This window comes from Streptopelia decaocto (assembly GCF_964273445.1).
Source record: "Streptopelia decaocto genome assembly, chromosome: 2".
NCBI lineage: Eukaryota > Metazoa > Chordata > Aves > Columbiformes > Columbidae > Streptopelia > Streptopelia decaocto.
This window is the reverse complement of record NC_138655.1, coordinates 23,600,253-23,624,043: the sequence shown is the minus strand read 5'-3', so window position 1 is coordinate 23,624,043 and position 23,791 is coordinate 23,600,253. Positions and strand designations below refer to the sequence as shown.

The 23,791-nt window shown below is 38.6% G+C and overlaps 1 protein-coding gene across 1 annotated transcript in view; it reads right to left on the bottom strand.

Moving 5' to 3' along the window:
• Positions 1-23,791, bottom strand: part of STK3 (serine/threonine kinase 3) — a 129,489-nt gene that overhangs the window by 47,584 nt on the left and 58,114 nt on the right. Inside the window, exons 8-9 of the mRNA XM_082045705.1 lie at positions 21,666-21,791; positions 7,430-7,622 (exon numbers count right to left, since the gene is read on the bottom strand). Coding sequence (XP_081901831.1) covers positions 7,430-7,622; positions 21,666-21,791 — 319 coding nt within the window. The remainder of the gene's footprint in view (positions 1-7,429; positions 7,623-21,665; positions 21,792-23,791) is intronic.

The following is a 23,791-nucleotide window of genomic DNA, read 5'->3' as shown; positions in this document are numbered from 1 at the left end:
ATGTTTCATCCTTGAGACATACTTATAAACAAGAAGATTACAAGTGTCTCTGTTAGAAACTCTGAAGTACCAAAATGCTGGCCCACTAAAGGTAAAATAGTCTCCCTCCTCTCATGTAACAGAAAATATTTAAGATTTTCCAAGCGCTGCTTTTACATTTTAGAGCTATTTATAAATGTCTTCCTGAGATATGTAACACAAGACTGTCTACACATGTAAAACAAACCAACCTCTCCAAATTCCTTCTTATCAAATGCATATTAAGGCAAGTGGGTCAACAGGCCTGAAATTACTCTGAAATGAGCAAAGCACATTTACTTTACACTTTGAGGACTTGTTCTACTTGTTTTGATAAATAATACTGTAGAATTCACTTCTGATTCAAATTTAGTGCAGTTAACCCATTTAAAAGAACAACAGCTGCTTTCCTTCACTGCGAATACAAAAACTCACACACAAATGCAAAAATATTATGCCCACAAAACAATGGCATCGGAGGTGTTTCCAAGTTTGCTTTTTCCCCAGTGTTAAAACAAATGAAGGTTTTATCTAAAGATTTATTTGTAAGGTTTTATTTTCTTTTTACAAGTAATTAAATGAAAATGAAGATACTTTTTTATATCTCCAGCTAACCTAACACAAGCAAGTTTAGTTAATATTTCATGGAAAATAGGGTAGGTTGACACCTACTTGTTTAAATGCCCTTTGAAGGCTCCTGCCTGTTTTGTACTGATTTCAGAAAACACTCAGGTTCTTTATGCCAGAGTAAACTGATTTGGTTGCACTTTTTTTCTTCCTCAAAAGGTAAGGTTATTAGAAGACCATTTTGGCCTGAAAGCAGTTTTTCTAACTTTCATTAACAACAGAGTAATGGTGTCTTGTCGACTGTCTTTCAGGAACCAAGAAATTTAAAAGTACCATACATAAAGATTCCTTTAAGGACACTTAATTCATTTAACTATCCAGTAAGTTACTTTCTACACACAGCATATATGTGTCACAAAAGTCTGCAGCACAATCAGTATCACTCCACACTTGCACTGGAGACGTATTGTGCAATAGCCTGTTCCATTCTAATAGGACTTGGATTTTCCAGTTCTTCTCATTTTAATTCGTTCTTCGAACAAGATATGATCATGTTTAAAAATGTTTGCCACAGTTTCAACATTTAAAAATATCAGTCTCTTCTGTCGTCCCTGTTCCTGCCTGTTCCAGGACTTCAAGATGGCTTTGGGAAGTCACAAAAACAGTAGCCTGAGAAACTGTTGGCAAATCATGGAACAGAGAGACCACCACAGACACTGAAAACATACATTCTACCTCAGCAATACCCCTGACAGGAATACAGCCAACACAGATGTCCCCAAATAGTCATATGCAAGGTAATTTCTTCCAAGAAGCATGCTGGATAATAAAAAGAATAAGGCAATGACATAATACAACACCAACTCTATTACACTGTTTCAAAAACATATAATATCTAAAAGAAATAATTCTAAACACACATTTCAAAATAAGAAGGAATGCATATTCCATTCTAATGCATGTTCTGATCAAATTCAATTGATGTCATCTATAAAGAAAAATGCTTTTGTAGTGAGGTATTTCCAAAATAAGAGTATTTTGTTAATGTTAAATTGATTTTAAATTCATTAAAAGTTCTGCTGTTAGCTGCTAAGTTTCTATACCCTATGTTGGGCTGAACGACATATACATTCCCCCATGGTGGTCAGGCTAACTCAGGGTCAGCTTGTTGGCAAAAACCACACTTGCCTTACTTTGGCAGGTGGAACCACCTCTCCACAGCAGTCCCTCAAAGAGGCCCCATGGTCACAGAAGTCAAACATCTGTCAACAACACTAGAGGCACAACCGAGTGTTGACCCATGGGATGGATACACACCCACTCCTCCAAGGTTTTCCCTTCACCCTCATGATTGAGAACATACTCACAACCCTGGAGCCACTCTTGAGGTCACTCTCAAGGTCTCTGGCAGCATCATTGGCACATGCCCACGTGGACAGGCAGCAGAAGACAACAGTCTAAGCACTGGAAAAACCCTGGCAGTCTTTCAACATTGAGAGGCTGGGCCCTGGGAAAGAAACAAGTTTTCCTAGATAGCAAGTAAGGTCTGCAAATAAGGCCACCCACGTCCTACAGAGGGAAATGTCTCACAACACCTTCCTGGGAGGGGGCAGGTGGTGGTGGTGGTATTTTGTCTGTTTACAATTTCCTATAGGAAGTCTCTAAGTCCTTCTCTCACTCTGTTACTTCCAAGGCACTGGACCTCTTCCACAACTGCAAACCTACAAATGAAAGATTTGCTCCTTTTGCCATAAGCCACAAGTTTCCACAGCCTTCCCCATCCTGGGGATTTCCATCTGCCACTAGATTGAGGAACATTTCCAGCTGCTGCTGCCTGTTCAGTGAAGTTAGGGGATCAAGCTCTCCTGCCTGCAGTGCTTCTGAGAAGATCCCTACTCCCTGAAAACATATTGCTTTGTCACTACTAGAGTGAGAAGCTCTATTGCAATCAACTTTTAGCCTTCCTTGGACTATCACCTCTATGACAAACGCTACAACAGCTTATACAGCCATGTTTTCAGCAGAAATTGTGACTGTATTTTATGAGCGGGTGAATTCTACGTCTAATACATGCCTACTAGCAACCACCCCAGAGAACGAGAGGTCAGTCTACCTAGTTGCTGAATCACAAAGAAACATCAGAAGAAACTATTATAGATCACCATTTCCTCGGGCTGGAGCAGCTGGGAGTCCACCGAGGGATCTACCTAGGAAATGTTTGACTTCAGAGAGCTGTGTAACAAAGTGGTTACTGAGTTCACCATTTTCACATCACAGTAACTTATTGGACCCACGTCTTCATTCAAATTCAGGCCTCATTCAGTGTTTTGTTTTATAATACACCTACTTATCAGAAATAATTGCAAGTGGCATTTAAATGGAAAATGCACATATTTTTCAATCAGCTGAAGTCTTCACAGACTTTTTGAAGGACTACAAACTCAAAGGCTTTTCAATGAGGAAAAGAGTTTCCTGTACAAAACATTGCTTTGCTTCCTGAGAATGAGACTTGTAAAACTGGTTTAATAACTTTTGTTCCATTTTTCCACCTTCTGGACAAGAAAAAAAATACTCAACGACAGTACTACAATAAATCCATTACTTCGTTCCAGCTGAGTTATGCTTTATTTCTGCTTTCAGCAAAACAAAGAAAATCCATGTTAAGCTAGCATTTTGCAAGAGCTCTTGGAGCAGAACTGCCAATATGATGTTTTTCTTTGAAAAAAATTCCCATTTGTAAAAGATACTACTATTAGTGGCACAAATGAACAACTATTACCAGCCACAGGAGAGGGCTCAAGGACTGGAATAGGCTTGGAAACACTTACGATCTCTCTCTCTATATATGTACAGGAGTAAAGTACTAGTACACCTGCATATGGCATCAAGCAACTCATCTTTACATGGGCACAGAAAATGCTTGAACAAAACTACATCCGTGAAATACCAGTCTGTGTTACAGAACCAGTTAAACATGCCCATAATTAAGTTTCCTTGATGAATTTCTATAGCACCTGGGCTATAGGTTGTTATAAAACACATATAAATAGCTTTTGCTTTTCAGTTGAAAAAACAGAAAGACCTAAGTCCTGTGGCTAAGAGCTGCCCAAGCAGCCACCTCCTATTACAGAGGAGACTTACGGTATGGCACAACCTCTTCACTGGATGGACTGAAATCACTAAAAATTAATAAAAAAAAATAAAATCAACTCATGAATTCTCCTCTCAAAATGTAGGTTCTAGAGCACCATGCGTGTCCTGCTGTAATCAAGGATCCCATAACACAATAACACAAGAAAGTTCAGCCACCAAGTGCTGCAACAAAACCTGTCATTTGCCAACTGAATGATGAAAACATCGCTTGCCGTCAGGCCACCTCCAGTTTGCTGCCTTTCCTTCACTGGAGTCACAGGTCTCAAGACCTCTACAGGGAGGGAGGGAGGGAGGAAGGAAGCCTGCTGTCCCAAAGATTTTGTTCTTCTGTTTGATAAAAAGGAAGAATGTTTAAGAATTATACTGACTAAACCTTACACATTTCTTGTCGTATAGGGCAAAAAGTAATAAACCAAATCCTAACCACTTTTCCGCATTCTGTTTGCAAAATGCCACTTCATTAATTCACTGTCCTTTTCTTTTTATATATTAATTACAAATCGCGAGCTATCTAGAAGCTTCACTGAAGTCTGAAGCAATACTTAGAAACCCAGAGTAAGTCCAGATAGGAAGAAGAGGCAACTTGTTTGCCAGCCCAAAGCAAATATATATTCAACATAGGGAAAAGAAAAAAAAAGGGGGGGCGGGGGGTGGGAGAGGAGTGGCAGGGAAGTGTGGACACAACACATTCATGAAAAGGAGAAAGAAGAATCAGGAGTAGTCCTGGTAAACCAGAGCGTCCTCCCGCTAAGCCTTGCTGAAACACCCTGAAGGCAACGTGGCGAAGCTGGTCTGAACACTGGTCTCTGAACTGAGATATGAAAAAGCTTCTACATGAAAATAAGTACAATCCAAGCAGCTGAACAAAAGTTGTACTACCTTCCATCAATCCCACTCTTTCTTCCATTCCATATTAAACCTTCTTAAGTTAAGCTCTGTCCTCCCACCCCTTCACATTCTACATTTTCTTCCCTCCTAGGTACATACCACACAGTCTCTGCTCACACAATGCACAGGCATACGAAGCAAGAAGGCATAAATGTTGTTTATTGCTAGGCTGTATATTGTATGTTGGGGTAGGATGACAGGCCTCTTTTTGTTCCAAATCCCAATTTTATCTGGGCACAATTCCCTATTTGTGAAAAAAAAATATGGTTTTAGTTATTTTCTGTCATAGCTCCCAGAGGCCTCTAAGGACGGGCACTTATAAATAAAAACTTATTATTGTTTCTTATTTTGTCCTTGAGCAGTGAAACAAAAGGCAGAAGGAAACAAAATGTGAAACTAAACACAAGAGCAACTGAAAAAAATTGACATAAATATCTTGTGTGTCTAGGAAGTAAACTAAATCCCTCTTTCCTAGTAACTAAGTTTATTTCTCCAAGCTTCTTGCTTGTAATGTTCTATTATTCAGAAGTATCAAAGAGGACTTTTAAGCTACCTATTTTGATTTATTTTAATCAAATCACACAAACATTTAGAAAATCCCCACCTCGCCTATGAAGGTACACTGGAAAAAGCAACGAATCTCCAAAATCTTGTGTCTTTGTCAAGCACAAAGAAACAAAAATCTGTGTCTGCCTCTCAGGGACAGCAAGGATTTGTATTTTTCCTACCTTCCTGGTGACATTTATTTAGGACACCTGCTATTGCTCTTCTTTCAGTCAATAGCACATGAATCACAGAACCAGAGGACCAGCTACAGCAGACAGATTTATATTTATTTTCAGCTGAGAGATGTGGAGGTCCCATTCTTTAATCATTTCTAGTTTCTAATCAATAGGTGCCTAATGCAAGATACAAGAAAGTTCAGCAAGCAAGTGCTGGAACCAAACCTGTTGCTTGCCAGCTGCAGATGAAATCATCACCTGCCAACAGGCCACCTCCAGTTTGCTGCCTTTCCTTCACTGGAGTTACAGGTGTCAAGACAGCCACCTATGCAGGGAGAGAGTGGAAGGAAACCTGCTGTCCCAAAGATTATATATTCTTGTTTGACAAGAAGGAAGAATGGATTTAAGAATTATACTGACTAAAGGGCAAGGTGTAGAAAGCTAATTCCAACTACAGATTGTTACTGGAATCAACTGAAAATGGAAAATAGTGGTACTTTTATAAACAATGTCTCCAGCAACACAGCAGACAAATAGGACACACATAAGAGACTTCAGTGCAAACCTAATGACTTTTTTGATCTGTTTGGCGTATCAGCAGGTATTTCCTCTCAGCACTTATTAAGGCCACACAAAACCTCACTTCATAGTACTTCCACCCTAATAATTACTTTATTATCTTTTACTCCAAATTTGCTTGTAACATCTTTTTTCTTTCTGCATCACTCACCTTTTCCTTAACTTGTTGAAATAGATGAGTTTGATATCACTTGTACTAACCCTGCATTAGCCTCCCAGTTTAACAGGCAAATATTCTGTTTCAGCATGAAAACAAATTAAAGCATGTACTGAGTGTTTTCATGAGGTGAATCATCCTACTTAAACTAATCACTAATCAACAGGTGTTTGCTGTCTTATTGCTGAGAACACTACGGGGAAAAAAAAAAAAAAAACACAAACAACAACAAAACCACACACACAAAAACATAAAAAAACCCACAACAACAAAATCTCTCCCTCCTTCCAAGTTGCTGTGCATTAAACCACAAAGAAAACACATTCCTGCTTTGCGCCTCCAGCTAATCTTGCACAAATTACATCAGGTGTATATGTGCAAACACAAATGCAACTTTATGTTTGCTATAACGCATTTAACAAAGTTATTTATTTGGCACTGTTTTCCACTCTTGAGACATTAGATTTATTTATTACCTCCCCCTGCCCCCAACAATTGCCTGGAGTTAAACATTACATTGTGCCTCATGAAATCAGGCACTTACAGCTTGAGTTTGATTCATCTATTGATGCTGCCCATTCAAGCAAATAATTCTATTAAATTCAGTGGGCCTTGTTCTGCAGTAGACTTCAGCTAAATAATGAACACATCAATATGCAGGTACATAAGTTAACTATCTAAAAAATAGGTATTTATGCATATTTCAGTGTAACTTACAATTTTATACTTTAAAGCATTTGCAAGGTTTTTTTTCTCTTTGTTACATACTCCCTCACATGCTGCTGAAGTCAATTTGGACATTTTACTTAGGTTTTAACAATCTTTTGATCATTGCCCTAAATCAGTTACATTCCAACACATGTTAAAACAATAACACTTGGCTATAAAATAAAAATCCACCAATTGATCACGAATTACAAAACAAATTTGCAGCAAGATGTGTACTGATTGCTGAACCCATGGAGACTCATGACGAGCTCCCAGAACCACTGGCATTGAAGGAGCAGCTTCCCACATAATCACATCACCTCAGTTTAGCTCCAAGGAACCGGTCCAAATGTATGTGAGACAGGAGGCAAAAGGAAAAGACAGGCAGTAGTAGGGAGAATTCACAAAGGGCTAATTTTAGAGTCCTCCAGCAAAGCACCAAACCCAAGCTTCTGCTTTGAATCTCCCACAATAGTCAGCTTTTTCTCCACAAACTATAGAAAGCACTTAAGAGACACAAATACCCCCTCCTCCTGTTTAAACCACAGAACTTGACACTTAAAAGCCACTGATGACACCACATTCTCATGCAGTATGAGAAAACATGCTACATTATTAAAAGAAATTAACAACATACTTTTCATGGTCCCATCTTCCTCTTCGTCATCGTCGCTATTTATTACCATGGTCCCCAAGTCTGATTCCAACATAGTACTGTTGTGTTCAATCATTGTCTGAGCACCTTCACTCATCGTGCTTGTGGCCCTCATGGTACCAGCACTCTCCGAACTGGTCTTCACCATGGTGTGAGAGTCCAGCTCATCTTCATCCTATGAAGAAACATTCGTCAGAATGCAGATGATCATTAAAAAAAAAAAAAAAAAGCTAAGAAGCAGTCATTTAGATGCTTATTCATTAGTTTTGTATATTCACATGACCTGTTTGTACTGCTAGAATTCCAGGTTTAAAACTTTAAAAGAAATTACAAAATAAAAAAAATGTTCCATATAAAGGAAAACCAAAACCTTTCTTCTTTCTCGGAGATTCACCAATGTACACTTTACATCAGCAGCCAGTTTTGAGTATCTTGGTGACTTTCACAACACCTTATACCTCCTTGGGTTCCAAAATCAGTACCACAATTTATAGAAGGTGATTTGGTTGGTTTGCAATGGACTATCACTGAGGATTTGTGCTGATCACCCTTAACTATATTCCCAGCACAGCATCTTACATCATACACAGCACCGAGACAACAGACATTCATTCAATTTAGGAATTAAACAATCCTCCAAAATAGTTTTGGAAGTCCACCTTGGAAAAAGAAAATTAACTTGGTTTATTTCAAGTATTTAGTTCACTTTAAAAAACTCTGTAACAAGAGTGAACAAAATAACTTGCTGATACTATGTAGAAAAATATCTGTAGAGTACATACATAACTACTATGTGGGTAGGGCAGCTAATATCAGGAGATGCAATAGTATCTTGAATCAGTGACAACAATGGGCCGGGAATATGAAACAGGGAACTAATGACAATTCAGTTAAGGAATTATAAAATTCGTATGGAATACCAATATTTGAAAATACTAATGAGACATCCCACTCCTTTCCAAAGGCTGATTTACACTATAAGTACAACATCACAGCATTTCAGGAATAATGTGATAGACTATACATATTTTCTACGAGTAGATTCTATTCTGTACTGAGCTCATTCCTTTCGTGTTGCTCCCTGACACAGCAGACAATTTGCCTCTATCACAGCCATCGGCACACGACCCAGCTACACTGCCTGAGTGCCTGTTTCTCTAAGGGTGGGTCTCAGCAGATACTGAGAACTGCAGTGAGTAGCGATGCCAGTACACCAGCTCCTGACAATTGTTCCATTATGTCTCAACCAAGAGACACAAAAATTGATCTAATTTTGATTCAGAGAGTCTGGCTAAAAGTGTGACATACTGAAACCAGGATACAGATCTAATTCTGTGATTAGAATTTCAAATGTCAAAAAAAAAAAAAAAAATCATTCTTTTCTGGATTGTAAAAATATTCAAGTCCTTCATTTGTGTTCCTTCTGGGTTTTTTAGTTGCATTCTAAAACACTGCATCAGAACACTGCCCTTTAAAAAACTATCATATCCCCAAAGATACAGACAGTTTACAGCTACAGCACTGGAGGACTGTGAGAATATTTTAGTACTGCTCCTCCTGGTGGCAACTTGAGTTTTCTTGACTTCCTCCCCCCACAACTTTCTTGCTAACCTCAGTGGTTTTTACATTTTTCCCTTCATAACAAGGGTATCAGAAAGTAAAGTCCAAAAGCGTATTTTTGCATGGCATTTTAGAAGTGCTAGAACAATTAAGGTATTATTTCCAAATGCTTCTTCCAATATTGCAATAGAGTGCAAAACTGACTCACAAAGTACTGCTATTTCTTCTGTTAAACACTATAAATGCAGCATCTCTAACATACAGGCAGGCAAATCTCTGAGCTTAAGGCACAGTTACATTTGATCTACAGAATTGCTTGATTAGTATTAATATCCACTTGCAGTGCATATGGTCCTAAACTTTCTAAAACTGAAATCAGAAATTAAACAAACATTTTCCTGAGCCTCAAAAGTTTTACTTTAGAAGTTAGTGGGGAAAAAAAGTCATGGCTCACAGTAGGAACAAGTAAGAAATACAGTCCTAAATGATAATTTTTCAGATCTTCTGCTTCATTAAAAACATTGATAATTTATTTCTTCAGTCAAATCAAGTATCTGGATTTACACCAAAGAATAGCATTTCATTTTCCAGTCTAAGAGTCTCAAAAGCCTTCATCTTACTCTTGTGTCTCAGGAAAGAGAACAGTTATTTTTTAGTACCTAGAAGACGAAGGATCACAAAAGCCCACCTTGGTACTAACAGAATAGTTGTCCCAAAAGGGAAGTACATGACAATTTGATAAATAGTGTTTTCCCTAGATCAGGAATGATGGACTGAGAGAGAGCAATATAAAATTTTTTCAGGGCCTGGGCATGCCCCAAAATAATTAATTGTGTGGGTTAAGCCAGATTGCTTGCAGAACTATCATTCCAGTATTTATCACATATGAGATTTAGCTAATACAGTAGTAACTACACTAACTCAGAAAAACTAACTTCATAATAATATCCAGTGGATCAAGTTATGTAAGTGCACATTTACACAAGAGATAAAAGTGATTCCTTTATACAAATTCTGTTCATGCTTTACAGTTCGTAATGATGCAGAATTTCTGATCTGTCGTTAAAAAAAAAAAAAAAGTAAACTCACTGATTAAATAAAAACAAACACAATCTCAATTTTAACCAGGAAAAAAATATAAGATGTTAAAGCTGAAGTGTCATGTTCTCCTCCTGTTTATGAAAACAGACCCAAGAATCAAGCAATAAAACCAGCTAACTGTGGAACTAAACTCTCTGCTGTTCTCTTGTGTGCAAGTGATAAGCACCAAACTTTCTTTGACAGAAATTTCTGATTGACCAGTAGAGAGCAAGAGAAAGAGCACGCGAGCAAGAGCACCAATATCTCTTGAAACGCTACAGAAAATATAATGAACTGCAGAAACTCTGAACAACTTTACAGTCTAAAGTGAGCACAACATTTGCAATACCCTGCAATCCTACCGGACCCTTTGGATCTCCTTGTTTACCAAAATAGCAAGTCAGAAGATTAACAAAACAAACTCTTAAAGCATGAAAATGCAGTCATAGAGACTCGATTATCAGGGACAGACAATTCAAAAAGGTTTCAGCAGAAACAACATGCATGACTTCACGATAAGCTTGTAACATAAAAGATCTCAAACTAGAACTTTTCTCAGAAAAAAACGATCTTGCACATCACGCCCAAGTCAATATCATGATAGAAACAAATGAGCTGAGGTGATAAAGACTACTGGATTTTTCTGTTGTATTTGCAACATTCATAGGGAAAAAAAGGGATGAAGGCTGATAAAGAAAAAACTAAATAAGACAAGCAAATACGGCAGCTTGCCTTCAAGAATCTCCAGCTCTGGTTTGTGCATATGAGAAGAACACTAGAGGGCACCAGAGACAGCCGACTAGGCTGCAAGACATGAAAGGGAGATTTACACACTGGCAAAATTTAGTATCCTGTAAAATTATTTCATTTACTATTAACACCTCATCATCACCTTTGAAAAACGTGGCTGGAGTCACAGCTATCTTTTTTGTAAAAGCACTGTAGTAGTTACATAAACACATACTACAGTTTGGTCAAGAACAAGGATTTTGTAAAAATTCCTCACATATACAAAGCCCAACTCCAAACCCAGAATATGCTTAATACTGAGCACACCTTTAAGAAGTTTGGACCCATTAGCAAAACAGGTCAAGACTAAGCTTTCAGCACACTCAAATCCCATCAAATTCAACAGACATATGTCACAAAACAGCGTTTAAGCTTGTTTTCTACCTCCTTGTAATTGATATACCTAGTAACAATGACTTGCCACTTACAATTACCTCCCTATGTTTACCTATCCTGAGTTTCTGGCTCTAAATTGCTGTGATTTTTAACAATATGCTCTTAAAATGCTGTTTATGCCCCTTGGGCTGCTATATTTCACTCGACAAAGTAATCTTTACATATTTCTAGGACACTTAGTGGGCTACAATCAAATTTAATTAGCACATATGTCAAGTGTTCTTCGGCTTAAAGGAAAAACACTATGACAACAAAAAGTTTTAACACTTTGTCTTGCAAAGTTCCATATATTTATATACACAGATACATAGATGTATCATTTACATACAAACACATGAAAGACATACGAAATTACATATTAAATCCTTGAGAAAAATACAGCCCAATGTATCAGATTTAAATACAGAATAACTCAAATGACTCAGTAGTTCCTTTAAAGTAATTATATAAATATTGTAAAAATAAAAATTAATAATTATAGCAATTATTTCTTAAGGTCTCAAAAGATGCCAGCTTCTCATAATTAACATATGATTACCCAAAGAAACTTTTATATGAATGAATAAATAAGCCTACATATAGAAATAACTGATTATTGATGGTTGGCTAAGTTGTTGGTAGTTGTCAACCACCAAGTGTCTAAGAAAAACAAAGGTGGAGTACTGAAGCAGAAATTCCTTATCTGAATATTCTAAAATAATTAAGCATTCCTGACATAATATAGACATTAAAATGTAAAAGAAAACATACAGGAAAAGCTGCTTGTTAGCTCATTCCTTTAAAGATCCACAGAAATAAATATTTAGACATGTTTCCTGCAAGCTGCCAGGCAACGAGTTACTTTACATTCCCATAATACAGCTGCCCAGCCTCAGCATCCAATTCACACACAAGAGGAGAGATCGGTCATGTTTAGTAATGCCTAAACTAACTTTTAAACTTTGATATTGGGATTAACCTTCTGTAGAATACACCACTTGCAATTTTTGCTTAATTAAAAAAATCTGCACAATTACCTCAGCATCTATCAAAACATGTCAGTTTGTCAGAAGGCATTCTCATCACACGAGCAGCTCTCATAATAGGCATAAAATCAATTCAGAGCGCACTATCTGTAATATTATAATATCGCTCTGAAAGGATACAGACAGGAAGACTGTATTCAGCCTGGCCATTTATTTACAGCTGCATAATAGAAAGGTTTGCCCTCCAAAAAAATATTTACATTAAAATTGACAACTTCCCATACTATAGAATGTTTACAGAAAGTGGTAAAAGTGAAAAATAATCAATTTTAGGGATGCGACCCTTGCTTGAAGGGAAACAATCTGAATCGACCCTGAAAATACAGCACATAATTGTGAAGTCTTTGCATCTGATTAATTCTCCAAACCAGGCACTCACCTCCATTGCACTTTCAGTTACGTATCCTGAGTGCCCATTATAAGACATATATGTCTTTAAGAGGGAATTCAAGCTATAAAAACTAATTCAAATGTAACTGTTAGGGTTAAATCTGGTTTCCTAACAAAAGGAACATCATGGTTAGAACATTTTACACCTGTCTTCTTGATGGGTCCCAAAACACGTACTAGTCAGCAATGAACACAACTGCTCACACTTCACATGGGAAATTCTTGGGGGTTTAGAAGAATAAATTCAAGCCCCTGACAGGTTAACTCAAACCATTCTTTTTCAATTCAATTCACTATCCATGAGAGACCTTTAACATTGATAGACTCCACTTAACACATCAACATTTGCTTTTGTTTCCCACTGTTATTAAATATGCATTTCTCCAGGTCTGAGTCTGCCTTTGCACTTCTACATTGACAACTTCACAGCAATATCACTGGGGAAAATGCACTTCTAGGGTACTGTTTTCCAAAATGTATGTGCAAGGTGGCTATTACTTTCCAACTGAAGAGCGTCTCCAATTCTACATACAATATGAAAATATTTATAGATATTAAAATATGAAGAAATACAGGCACGACTTACTGGCACTACTGCTACACAAGGTAACACAGGGACTGTCATTACCTCATTCTAGAGCTGCTGCCCTCATTGCATCCTGGATTAGCAAAACCTGTGTTATCACTTGAACTGCATGTTTGTGTAGTCACGCAAACCACACACAAGCAGCCTTGTATTTCTTCAGAGTTCTGTGGAAACTGGTACATAAGGAGGGATGTGCAATGATTATTTATCTTTATACTTGAATGCTGGACTGCTGACTTCATCCACAACCGTATACCGAAGCGGCACTCATTATCTCTTTTCCCTTTCCAGAAGGGAAAGAAAAAATACTCAGAAGTGTAAAAAGAACTGGTTTATTGTTTTTCTGGCAGCTCCCCAAACAAATTCAAAATTAAATGAAAGACGTTATCTTTGAGTTTATTTTGTAATGAAGCATTATTTCAAATCAAAATGTGGGCTTTTGGGGGCTTTGTTGTTGGGATTTCTCAAAATGACAAACGCATGTTCTAATGCTTTAATTTTATTCTTCCATTTTTTATCCTCCTTTCCTTTAATAACCTGTGTGTCCATTGATCAATATTTGCCTAGTATGCTTTAAAAACTAAAATCTGTGCTGTCCAGGTTTTCACTTAATTCAGGCCTCAATTACAACTACGTGTTGCTCAGGACTATTCCAGCACGCAATACATGAATAACATGAATTCAGGAAAAATGGTACACAAAACTTCTCTGATTAAATAAAAAAATTCTAACAGTTTGTCCTGCTGTTTCCTAGTTTGGTTGGTTTTCTGCTTTTAACTGATCAGAATTTTTAGTGACAGCAACTGGATAAGATGTTGGTATAATTTCTCAAATGAATCTGGAATTTCTTACGATGATGTACTGCACTTGAATTCAGTTGCAAAACATGGAAGTCTGTATTACAACCAAACGATCATTAAAATCAGTTTGTAACAAAATCAGTTTGGCAACACGAGAGCTCTCCAAATGTTTCTACCAAACACGGAGTTTTGACAAACTGTATTTGTCAAGAAGAAGATCCCTCCTCTTCACCTCACCATCAGTACTCTTCCTTTCTCTCACTCAAGGCTTACCAAGCAATACAAAAATTATTAAAGCCATATATTTACTGATAGCAAAAATCATACTTACTACCAAATATGACATTTAAACAAAAGTAAAAATTTCATCCTAATTACAAACTTTGTAACAGATTATTTTTTAGAATCATAAACTCATATGAAAACTTATGGAATTAAAACATCTCAACAGCACAAAAGAACATAAACAAAATATTTTTTAAAATAGGAACAAAATTCCCTTTTTACTTTATCTTTTCATAACAGTAGACTTTTGAAAATGTTTAACTATTGGATAAAAATGTTACAGTAAAAAACACGCGGACATCCTCTTGTCCATTACAAGTAGTAAATACATGGTGGCTTATAGTCTTCCTTCAATAAAGCTGATGGAGCTAAAGGGAAAAAAAGCACAAAAGCCTCTCCAGAATGATCTCCAGGAGTAATGAAATTTATCCATCCATGATCAAGATATAAAATATAAAATTATAAATATATAATTATAAAATTCTAAATATAAAATACTAAAATATTTATAATTATATAAATAATATATACATTATACATAAAATTATCACACTGAAAATCACCACTTCCCACTTTGCCAGCAGCACCAGCTTGTACTTCCCTTTTGCTTGCTCTATTTACAAGTAGCATATCTTCTCATCTTTGCACATGGTCTTTTCTCTACATTTGGAACTTCCCTCAAGCTCAAAGAGATTTATTCTTTCTCCTGCTGAAGTTTCAAGAATGACACAAACTATTTTTTAAAAAAAAATATCCATTTTCTCTGCCATGAGCTGGCCGTTGCTGGAGAACTACAGTTAACCTCTCCATCACCCTACCATGGTATTGTAAACATATCCTCCATTGCTTCAAATGCACACATAGGTCTGCAGCAAATACAAGACAGTGTGACTTACCTTAGGCCACAATGAATTTGGCTACAGACTATTTGCATAACCAAGTCTAGTACTGGAGCTCTCTCACAGCAAACAAAACAGACAAAAAATTGTAAGGGTTACCCTTTATGTGTTTTCCCAAAAAAAAACCAGATACAATAACTTGTTAAGTAGAGTTAGAACGTGTAGTTCAAGTAGTTACCACCCCTTAAAATATGCAGTATCCACCCACTCGAACTCTTGTCACATGCTCTAAAATATTAAGGAAGAGTTTGCATTAACCTCTCTTGTGCTTTGTATTCAGCCTACCTTCAGTGTCACATTAAGCCCATTATTCACAAAGTTTACTTTGCATTAAAATAGACCCAGAGGCAGCCAGCTTATCTTGCTGAGGAAGCAAACTACTTAGCTCAAAAATACAACTGCAAGGGCTTACTTAATTATGTCCAAATGCAACATATTATGCACTCAATAATCCAGGATTCATCTCTCAATGTCCCCTGCAAACATCACTTGGTATTATTTATTCATTTTAGTTCATCAATTATAGCCTGTAAGTGAGCATCACCATAGAAAACTGAAAAGGAGTATAAGACATCAAATTTCTAAGGATGAGAAAACTTCTTCTAAAAGAACTTCAATAATTAACTCCAAGGACACTATACAGCATAATGTGCATGTTCAATGTATTTTTTTTTAATAATTCTGAAGTCTTTTAGAACTACAGCAGTACGAAGGGCTTACCCTAACAAACACATTCTTATTTTCAAAATGTCCATATTGCTAAAGGTTTTTTACCAGACTTTCATCTCTCTTACCTATTTGTCATCTCCAAGTCTTATCTAGTGATACCTCCACTTGAGGTGATACAACTACAAAGGTTCGTTTTCCAACTTCTCCCCATCTGTCTTTCATTATGCTGAAAACACACTATTTTTCTACTACCTTTCTTTTCTGAGCCAACTAGTCTCATTCACAAGCCCCCTTTCATGGTCTCCTATATCACTTCATTCTGTACCAGGAAGTCAGCTCTGTATCAAATCTGCCTCTTCTATTAATCACCTATTAAGTTTTCAAACCCCTTTATTCTTTTATCAGCTCCTACTACTGGCAGGGCTGCCTCCAGCCCTCTGCAAGACTATCGTTACTGCCCTTTAAAATTCCTCTACATCAGGATCCTGAGGAAAAAAAACTGAGCAAGGTATGCTAATGCTGAGCTTCCCACGCTGACTGATCTTCTATCTCCTCTGCCTATGCCTCTCTGTCACATACTCGGACCTTCTGCCTTATATTTAAGAGCAATTCTTTCAAGCAGACTTTTGCTTCTTGGTTTGTTGATGCTCACACCTCTGCGCTGCCAGTTCCATGAGGCGTAGAGGGGACCCTTTGAACATTCAGCCCAGCACCACAGCCAGGGAGAATGGCAGGAAGCACCAGAGGAGGTGCAAGGTAAACTCCTGGGGCTTTGGAGTCAGGGATAGAGAGGATTTGAGGCCCACTACACTCCAAAAGAAAATGAGACATTGACAGCTTATGAAGGGGTTCAAGCTGCTTTGGAAATGGTCGGTACTGAAGCACAGCTCCTCCTGGAACCCCAACTGCCGGTGCAGGGCTCAATGTTCAAAGAGAGCGTCCCCTCTACACATCACACGACTGATGCTACGCGGAGTAAGTGGGGTGCACTGATCACAGAGCACGCTCCAATAGGAAACCCCAGTTGCCCTGGGATTCTGAAAGTGATCACGGACTAGCCAGAAGGCAAAGATTCTGGAATATCACCAGAGGAGGAGGTGACACGTGCTGAAGAGGCCCCACTTTATAACTGCCAGAAAATTAGAAGCAATATGCCCTATTCACTGATGGGTCCTGTCACATTGTGGAAAAGCATCAGAGGAAGAAAGCTGCTGTATGGAGTTCTGTGTGACAAGTCACAGAAACTGCTGAATAAGAAGGTGAATTAAGACAGTTTGCAGAGGTGAAAGCCATCCAGCTGGCTTTAGACATTGCTGAACAAGAGAAGTGGCCAGTGCTCTACTTCTATAGTAACTCACGGACGGTGGCCAATGCCCTGGTGGGGGTGGTGGCTACATCAAGAGAAGAAGAGTACCTGGCAGTGCAGAGGCAAACCCATCTGGGCTGCCCCATCGTGGCAAGATATTCCTGCCCAGCTAGAGAAGATGGTTGTAAAAGTACATCATGTAGATACTCACATATCCAAGAGCTGGGCCACTGAAGAGCATCAAAACAAGCAGGTGGATCAGGTTGCTAAGATTGAAGTGGCTCAGGTGAATCTGGACTGGCAATTTAAGGGTGAATTATTTATAGCTCAGTGGGCCCATGACACTTCAGGCCATCAAGGAAGAGATGCAACATACAGATGGGCTCACGACTGAGGGCTGGACTTGACCATGGACACTACTGCACAGGTTATCCGTGAATGTAAAACGTGCTGCAATCAAGCAAGTCAAGTAGTGAAAGCCTCTGTCCTATGGAGGGTGAGGGCTGAACTATAAATATAGGGAAGCCCGGCAGATCAATTTTATCACACTCCCACAGACCTGCCAAGGCAAGCACCATGAGCTTACAATGGTGGAATCAACCAGCAGATGGCTGGAAACAGGAGCCATGCCCCATGCCACTGCCCAAAACACTATCTTAAGACTTGAGAAGCAAGTCCTATGGTGACACGGCACCCCAAAAAGAACTGAGTCAGACAACAGGACTCATTTCCGAAACAACTTCATAGACACTTGGGCCAAATAGCATGGCATTGAGTGGGCATATCACATGCTTGTCACACATGAGCCTGCAGGAAAATCAAATGATACACTCGTCTGATAAAACTACACTAGTAGCAATAGGTGGTGGGACCTTCAAACATTGCTATACACGTTAAGGAAAAGCCACATAGCTAGTTAACTCTAGGGGATCTACCAATGGAGCTGGCCATGCCCTATCAAAACTTTGATGAAGGGGATACAATCCCTATAGTGCACATGAAGAATGTATTAGCCCAGACAGTCTGGGTTAGTCTTGCCTCAGGCAAAGGTAAAACCCACCCATGGGATTGCTTTTGTCCAAGGACCTGGGTGAACTTGGTGGGTGATGCAGAAGGATGGGGAAATACAATGTGTACCTCAAGGGCATTTGACTTCAGGTGAGAATAGCCAATGAATTAAACTGTATTACGTTAATTGCTATATAACCCTGCCACTGGATGTCATCACTACTGTAGTTGCTATATGTCATAGCAATGATATTACAGTAAGAATCACCCAGATCAATGGAGAATGAACTTGGGTAAAACAAAGCAAGCACAGTGGTGGCGGAACCAAAAGTGGCTTGAGCAGCTGGTGCCCAACAACTTCCTCAAGATCAAGATCTTCAACCTGCAGACCGTGGGCTTGGGCCATACCAGATACACCAGCTGCAGGCTCTGGATGCAGCATGCAATGGTTCAACACCACACACCATCTCTCCTCCCCCAAAAGACTGTCATGACAGATGAAGCCCAAAGTCACACACTAAATGTATTCAACGGACACGTTAGTCTATGGGCCATCCCTCTAAGGGAATGATATCTGTGTATATATATCCAAAGACAGGAAAAGTGGTGGTGAAATGTATTGGAAAGTGTAGGATTCTGGGCATGATGTAGACGGTATAGAATAAGTAGTGGATACAGTCCTGGTTTCAGCAGGGATCATTTTCTTCCAAGTAGCTGGTATAGTGCTGTGGTTTGGATTTAGTATGAGAATAATGTTGATAATGCACTGATGTGTCAGTTGTTGCTAAGTAGTGCTTATACTAAGTCAAGGACTTCTCAGCTCCCCATGCTCTGCTAGCAGGGAGGTACACAAGAAGCTGGGAGGGTGCACAGCCAGGACAGCTGACCCAAGCTGGCCAAGGTGATACTGCATACCATATGACATCACACTCAGTATATAAACCGGGGGAAGTTGGCCAGGGGACTGGAATTGCTGCTCGGAGACAGGCTGGGCATCAGTCAACGCATGGTGAGCAATTGTGCTGTGCATCACTCGTTTTGTATATTCTATTATAATTATTATTATTATTCTCTTCCTTTGCTGTCCTATTAAATTGTCTTTTCTCTCAGCCCATGAGTTAGCATTTCCATAGACTAACGGTATCCTGGGCTGCATTAGGAGTGTCACCAGCAGGACAAGGGAAGTGATACTCTCTGCTGAGCACTGGTGAGGTCACACCTGGAGTACTGGGGTCCACTTCTGAGTTCCTCAGTACAAGGGAGACATGTGCATACTGGAGATTAGTCCAATTAAGGGCCATAAACATGATTAGGGGACTGGAGCATCTCTCCTGTGAGGAGGGGCTGAGAGAGCTGGGACTGTTCAGCCTGGAGAAGAGAAGGCTCTGGGGAGACCTCATCAATGTGTACAAATATCTGAAGGGAATATGCAAAGACAACAGAGCCAGGCTCTTCTCAGCAGTACCTGGTGACAAGAACAGAGGCAATGGGCATACACTGAAATACAGGATGTTCCTTCTGAACATCAGAAAACACTTTTTTTACTGTGAGGGTGACCAAGCATTGGCACAAACTGCCCAGGGAGGTTGTGGAGCTTCCCTCCTTAGAGACATTCAAAAGCTGCCTAGACACAGTCCTGAGCAATCAGCTCTGGGTGGCTGGACCATATGACCTCCAGAGGTCCCTTCCAACCTCAGCCATTCTGTGGTTCTGCTCTTTCAGCCCTGCTAACCAAAGATACTTCTATTATTTTCAGAGTTGAGGCACCAATTTTTTACATTTATTGACAAGCAGAGTCATTCTGTCTTTTTAAATCATATCCTGTTCCCTGGCTGTGCCACAAAAGTACATGGCAAAACTCCCATCTACTGCAGATTGCTGCCCCAATCCTGGATTTGAGGTTCCCTTATACTAAACACTGAATAACCTGTGGCAGGAGTGTGGAAAAAGGCAGTGTTACGTTCTGATTTTTGTACCCATGCAAGAAGCATGGGGAGTTGCTAATGCTTCTTCAGTTGAGGTGGACCCAATTTGAGTTGCACCCTTCCACCCCATAGTGGGCGATGGAAGATAAACACCACATAATGAGCTGGCATGGATTGTTTCGTTCCTGCCTCGTTATCTCACTCCCCATCTGAACCTCAGACTGAGTAATCAGATGTCATACCTAATTTTGGGTTAATGCAAAAGCCATCAACAATGCCCAAGTGTTTGAGGTCTGCAGTTCAGAAGGCAATAGCAGCGCACAAAGCATGCTAGTAAAGGCTGTAGGGTTTTATGTCAGTAATAAATCAGCCTCTTTAGAGATCAAGTATTCAATATATCAAATCACAAACACCAACTCTGCAAGTCACATCTCCACGTAGGCAACATTTCCTAATATAAAAAACAATAATCCCAACCTTCTCTGCCTGTTTAATTACTGACTAAGCAAATATAATCCAGAGTAAACCATCTTTATAAACACAAGCTAGCAATACTCTTAGAACAGAAAAACATCCAGCAAACAAATGACTATACTGTCCGTTAGGATACAAAACACTCCACAGAATCGCTTGAAAAGTATTCCTATATATAGATCATCACCTAACACTCTGTAACACATAACAAGGTTCCTACAATTTGGGATGGGGCAGACTGCATTACTGCACTGCTCTTTTCTGTTTGCTCGAAGCTGTAAGATTTCTGCTAACATTCCAGCCTCCTCCTGTGTGCTATTCCTGAATGACCTTGGCTCTCATTGTTTCTGTGGCAATACACTTCTTTGAAGCACAAGACTGCTCTAAAATAAATCATGAAGGGATAGTAATAATGCCAGAAACACTGACTTATTCCTAACATTGCCAAACAATTCTAAATGCAACCTGTTTATCACATTACCTGCTTCTGTCCTCAAACATATTCTGACATCATCATCTGAAGAATAAAATGCTGTCACATTTTCACTTTATAGGTGCAACCATATTGTAATCACTACTTAATGTGCTGCATAACTAACACTTAAAAAAAAAAAAAAAAGGCAGGGGGGATGCAAAAAAAGCTAAGTGGCTTGAACTGAAAATTGAACCATTTGTCTAGAAGCCCATATGTGAAAATGGAATCTTATCAGTTTGTAGTTTTGGTGGGTTTTCTTTTATTTTTATGTTAGTCTGAACAGCTGAAGTTGACATGCTTTCTTTTCCCACCTCCTAGAAAAGCTCTTTGCTGGGACATCTCATGGAATAGTGCTGAAAGCTGGCTCATATGGCATTACTCACAACAGCACCACTCATAATAGATAAGAGCGGAATACTCGGTCCTCATAGGCTAAAAACCAGGTAGAAGCCTGGTAAAGAAAAGTATTTGAACATAAGTACAGAAAGTAGAGGAAAAACAGTAAATTATCTATAAAGTACAGATAGTTATAGGAAAAAAAAAGGACAAACCGAATTTTCTTCCTCCTCTTCTAGTTCCCTCTGCTGTTCCTCATGTCTCTTTGCCTTTATCTCCATAGCTTCAGTGATCAGGTCCCTTAAAATTGAAACTGGCTTGGCATTCTTAATAAATGTGTGCTAGAAAAAAAAATTATATAGCATCACTACAATAGCTACGCTTCAGATGTAATTACAAGCATTATTGAACACCACAGATCTCAGTGATAAATATTATGTTATATTACACAATAATTAAAATCTACACTAACAACATGTGATATCTTTTAGGAGTTTCATAACTAAGATTTTACTTCAACTATTTTTAATAACAGCGAGCCTTGGGAAAGGTAATCATAAAACAACTTGTTTATAGTTAAGAATATAATTGTCCAAAGGAAACATGCAGTAAGTAGTAAATAAATAGAGTGGTGATTGACATAGAAAAACCAAACTTTTTCAGATTTTCAGTTACAGAATTTAATTAATCTTAACAAACTGACAGCATAAATTAGTGTCTGTAAGAAAAGCAACTATGGCTGCCTACTTCAACAAACCTGTGCTTTACAAGTCATAAAACATTTCTTGATGATGCTGAAACATTACTTTTAGCAGGAAGACTAATTTTTTAATTCAAGGCCATTTAAAACATCACTTCTTCCTTTAAGACAAAATACGCACGATACCATTTACATTTATTTTGCTGTCTAGTAAACAACTGCTGTTACAAAAATTCTGATTTCTGCATCATTATGTGCAAATACATTTTAGGCGAAAGGTAACTCCAAGCACCTCAGATATATATTATTAAACATTAAAAAAATGTTTACATGAAGAACAGAATTTAAGAAGCCTAGTGTCCTATACCTGTTCTCTATCTTGTCTCTTAATATATTCAATTACTCTCCTATTCCTCCATGATCTTTCCCCACAAGCAGCACTTTCATTCCCCCCCACAGCACCTCCAGCTCCATCACACATGCTCTGAACTCCAGCTCTGGGAAAAGGCAACACTTAGTTGTGCTGGACACAGTGTTTGGTTGTCTGGCCAGTAAGCACACCGAAAGGGGAACACTGAAGTTCCACACCCCCACCCTCCCCTTTTACACATTCATGCAAATCTCTTCTATCCAGCTGCCAGTCTTCAGCTAACCATACAAACTTTGAATCTTTAAGGTCTCAAGTGATGATTCATACATCATATGAAAAATCTAAAACTTTCAATTTTTACTCTCCTTTGCAGTCTACATTTTCATGTTCCCACCTTGTGGAAAATAAAATGTACGTAACATGACTTACAAATTTGATGACATATTACTGCAAATTACTTTGCAAAATGTTTATGTTCTCCTAGCAGTGCAGTTCACTTGAATTTAGATTTTAAAAGAGGCTATTTCTACCTAGAGGCAAAATAAATCTAGCATGAGTCTTACAGATGAAATTTCCAAAAATCAGATTCACTTGCAGACAGATGAACAAATAAAATTAACAGCAATATTTATCAATAGCAGCAACAAGTATAAAAGAACACTAAATTATAAAAAAAAATAATTCAGAATCAGGAAAGTAAATGGAGCAAAGGACTCAGCAAAAATTTTCACTTCTGTCTCATTATCAAAGCAAGCTTATTTACCAGAAATTTTAGATTCCACTTCAACCATCATGGAACCTATTATAATTTTTTCTAGAAATCTTCCCTTCTCTTCCCTACCTTTGTTCTTTGTCTCCTTTGCCCCCATATTTGTGTTATGCTCTGCCTTCAGGGCTGTCTTAATAAGACTACAAGTAACTAAGGAACAACAATTTTCTTCACATTTTCTCTCTTCCACACACACTAAAATGTGTGGCCAATTCACAAAGACTAAATCTTTTTTGATAGATCTGTCCCTCTTTGTGTAGTTGTTGTAGTTCTTAGAAATCAAGCAGAGATACTTCAATCTCAGTACCAAAGAGATGCAGCTGTTGAATTTCTGCAGCGCTAGCAGGCTCAAGTCAGCAAGCTGGGAAAGCCCAGCCCGGCCTCTCTGGGCTCCGTGGGGCCACATCACCAATCATGGCTTGAATTTACAGGCACCCAGTAGGTACAACCTAGCCCAAGAACAAATTCCTTATACTGCCCACCTGCATCAGACCCTTCTAGG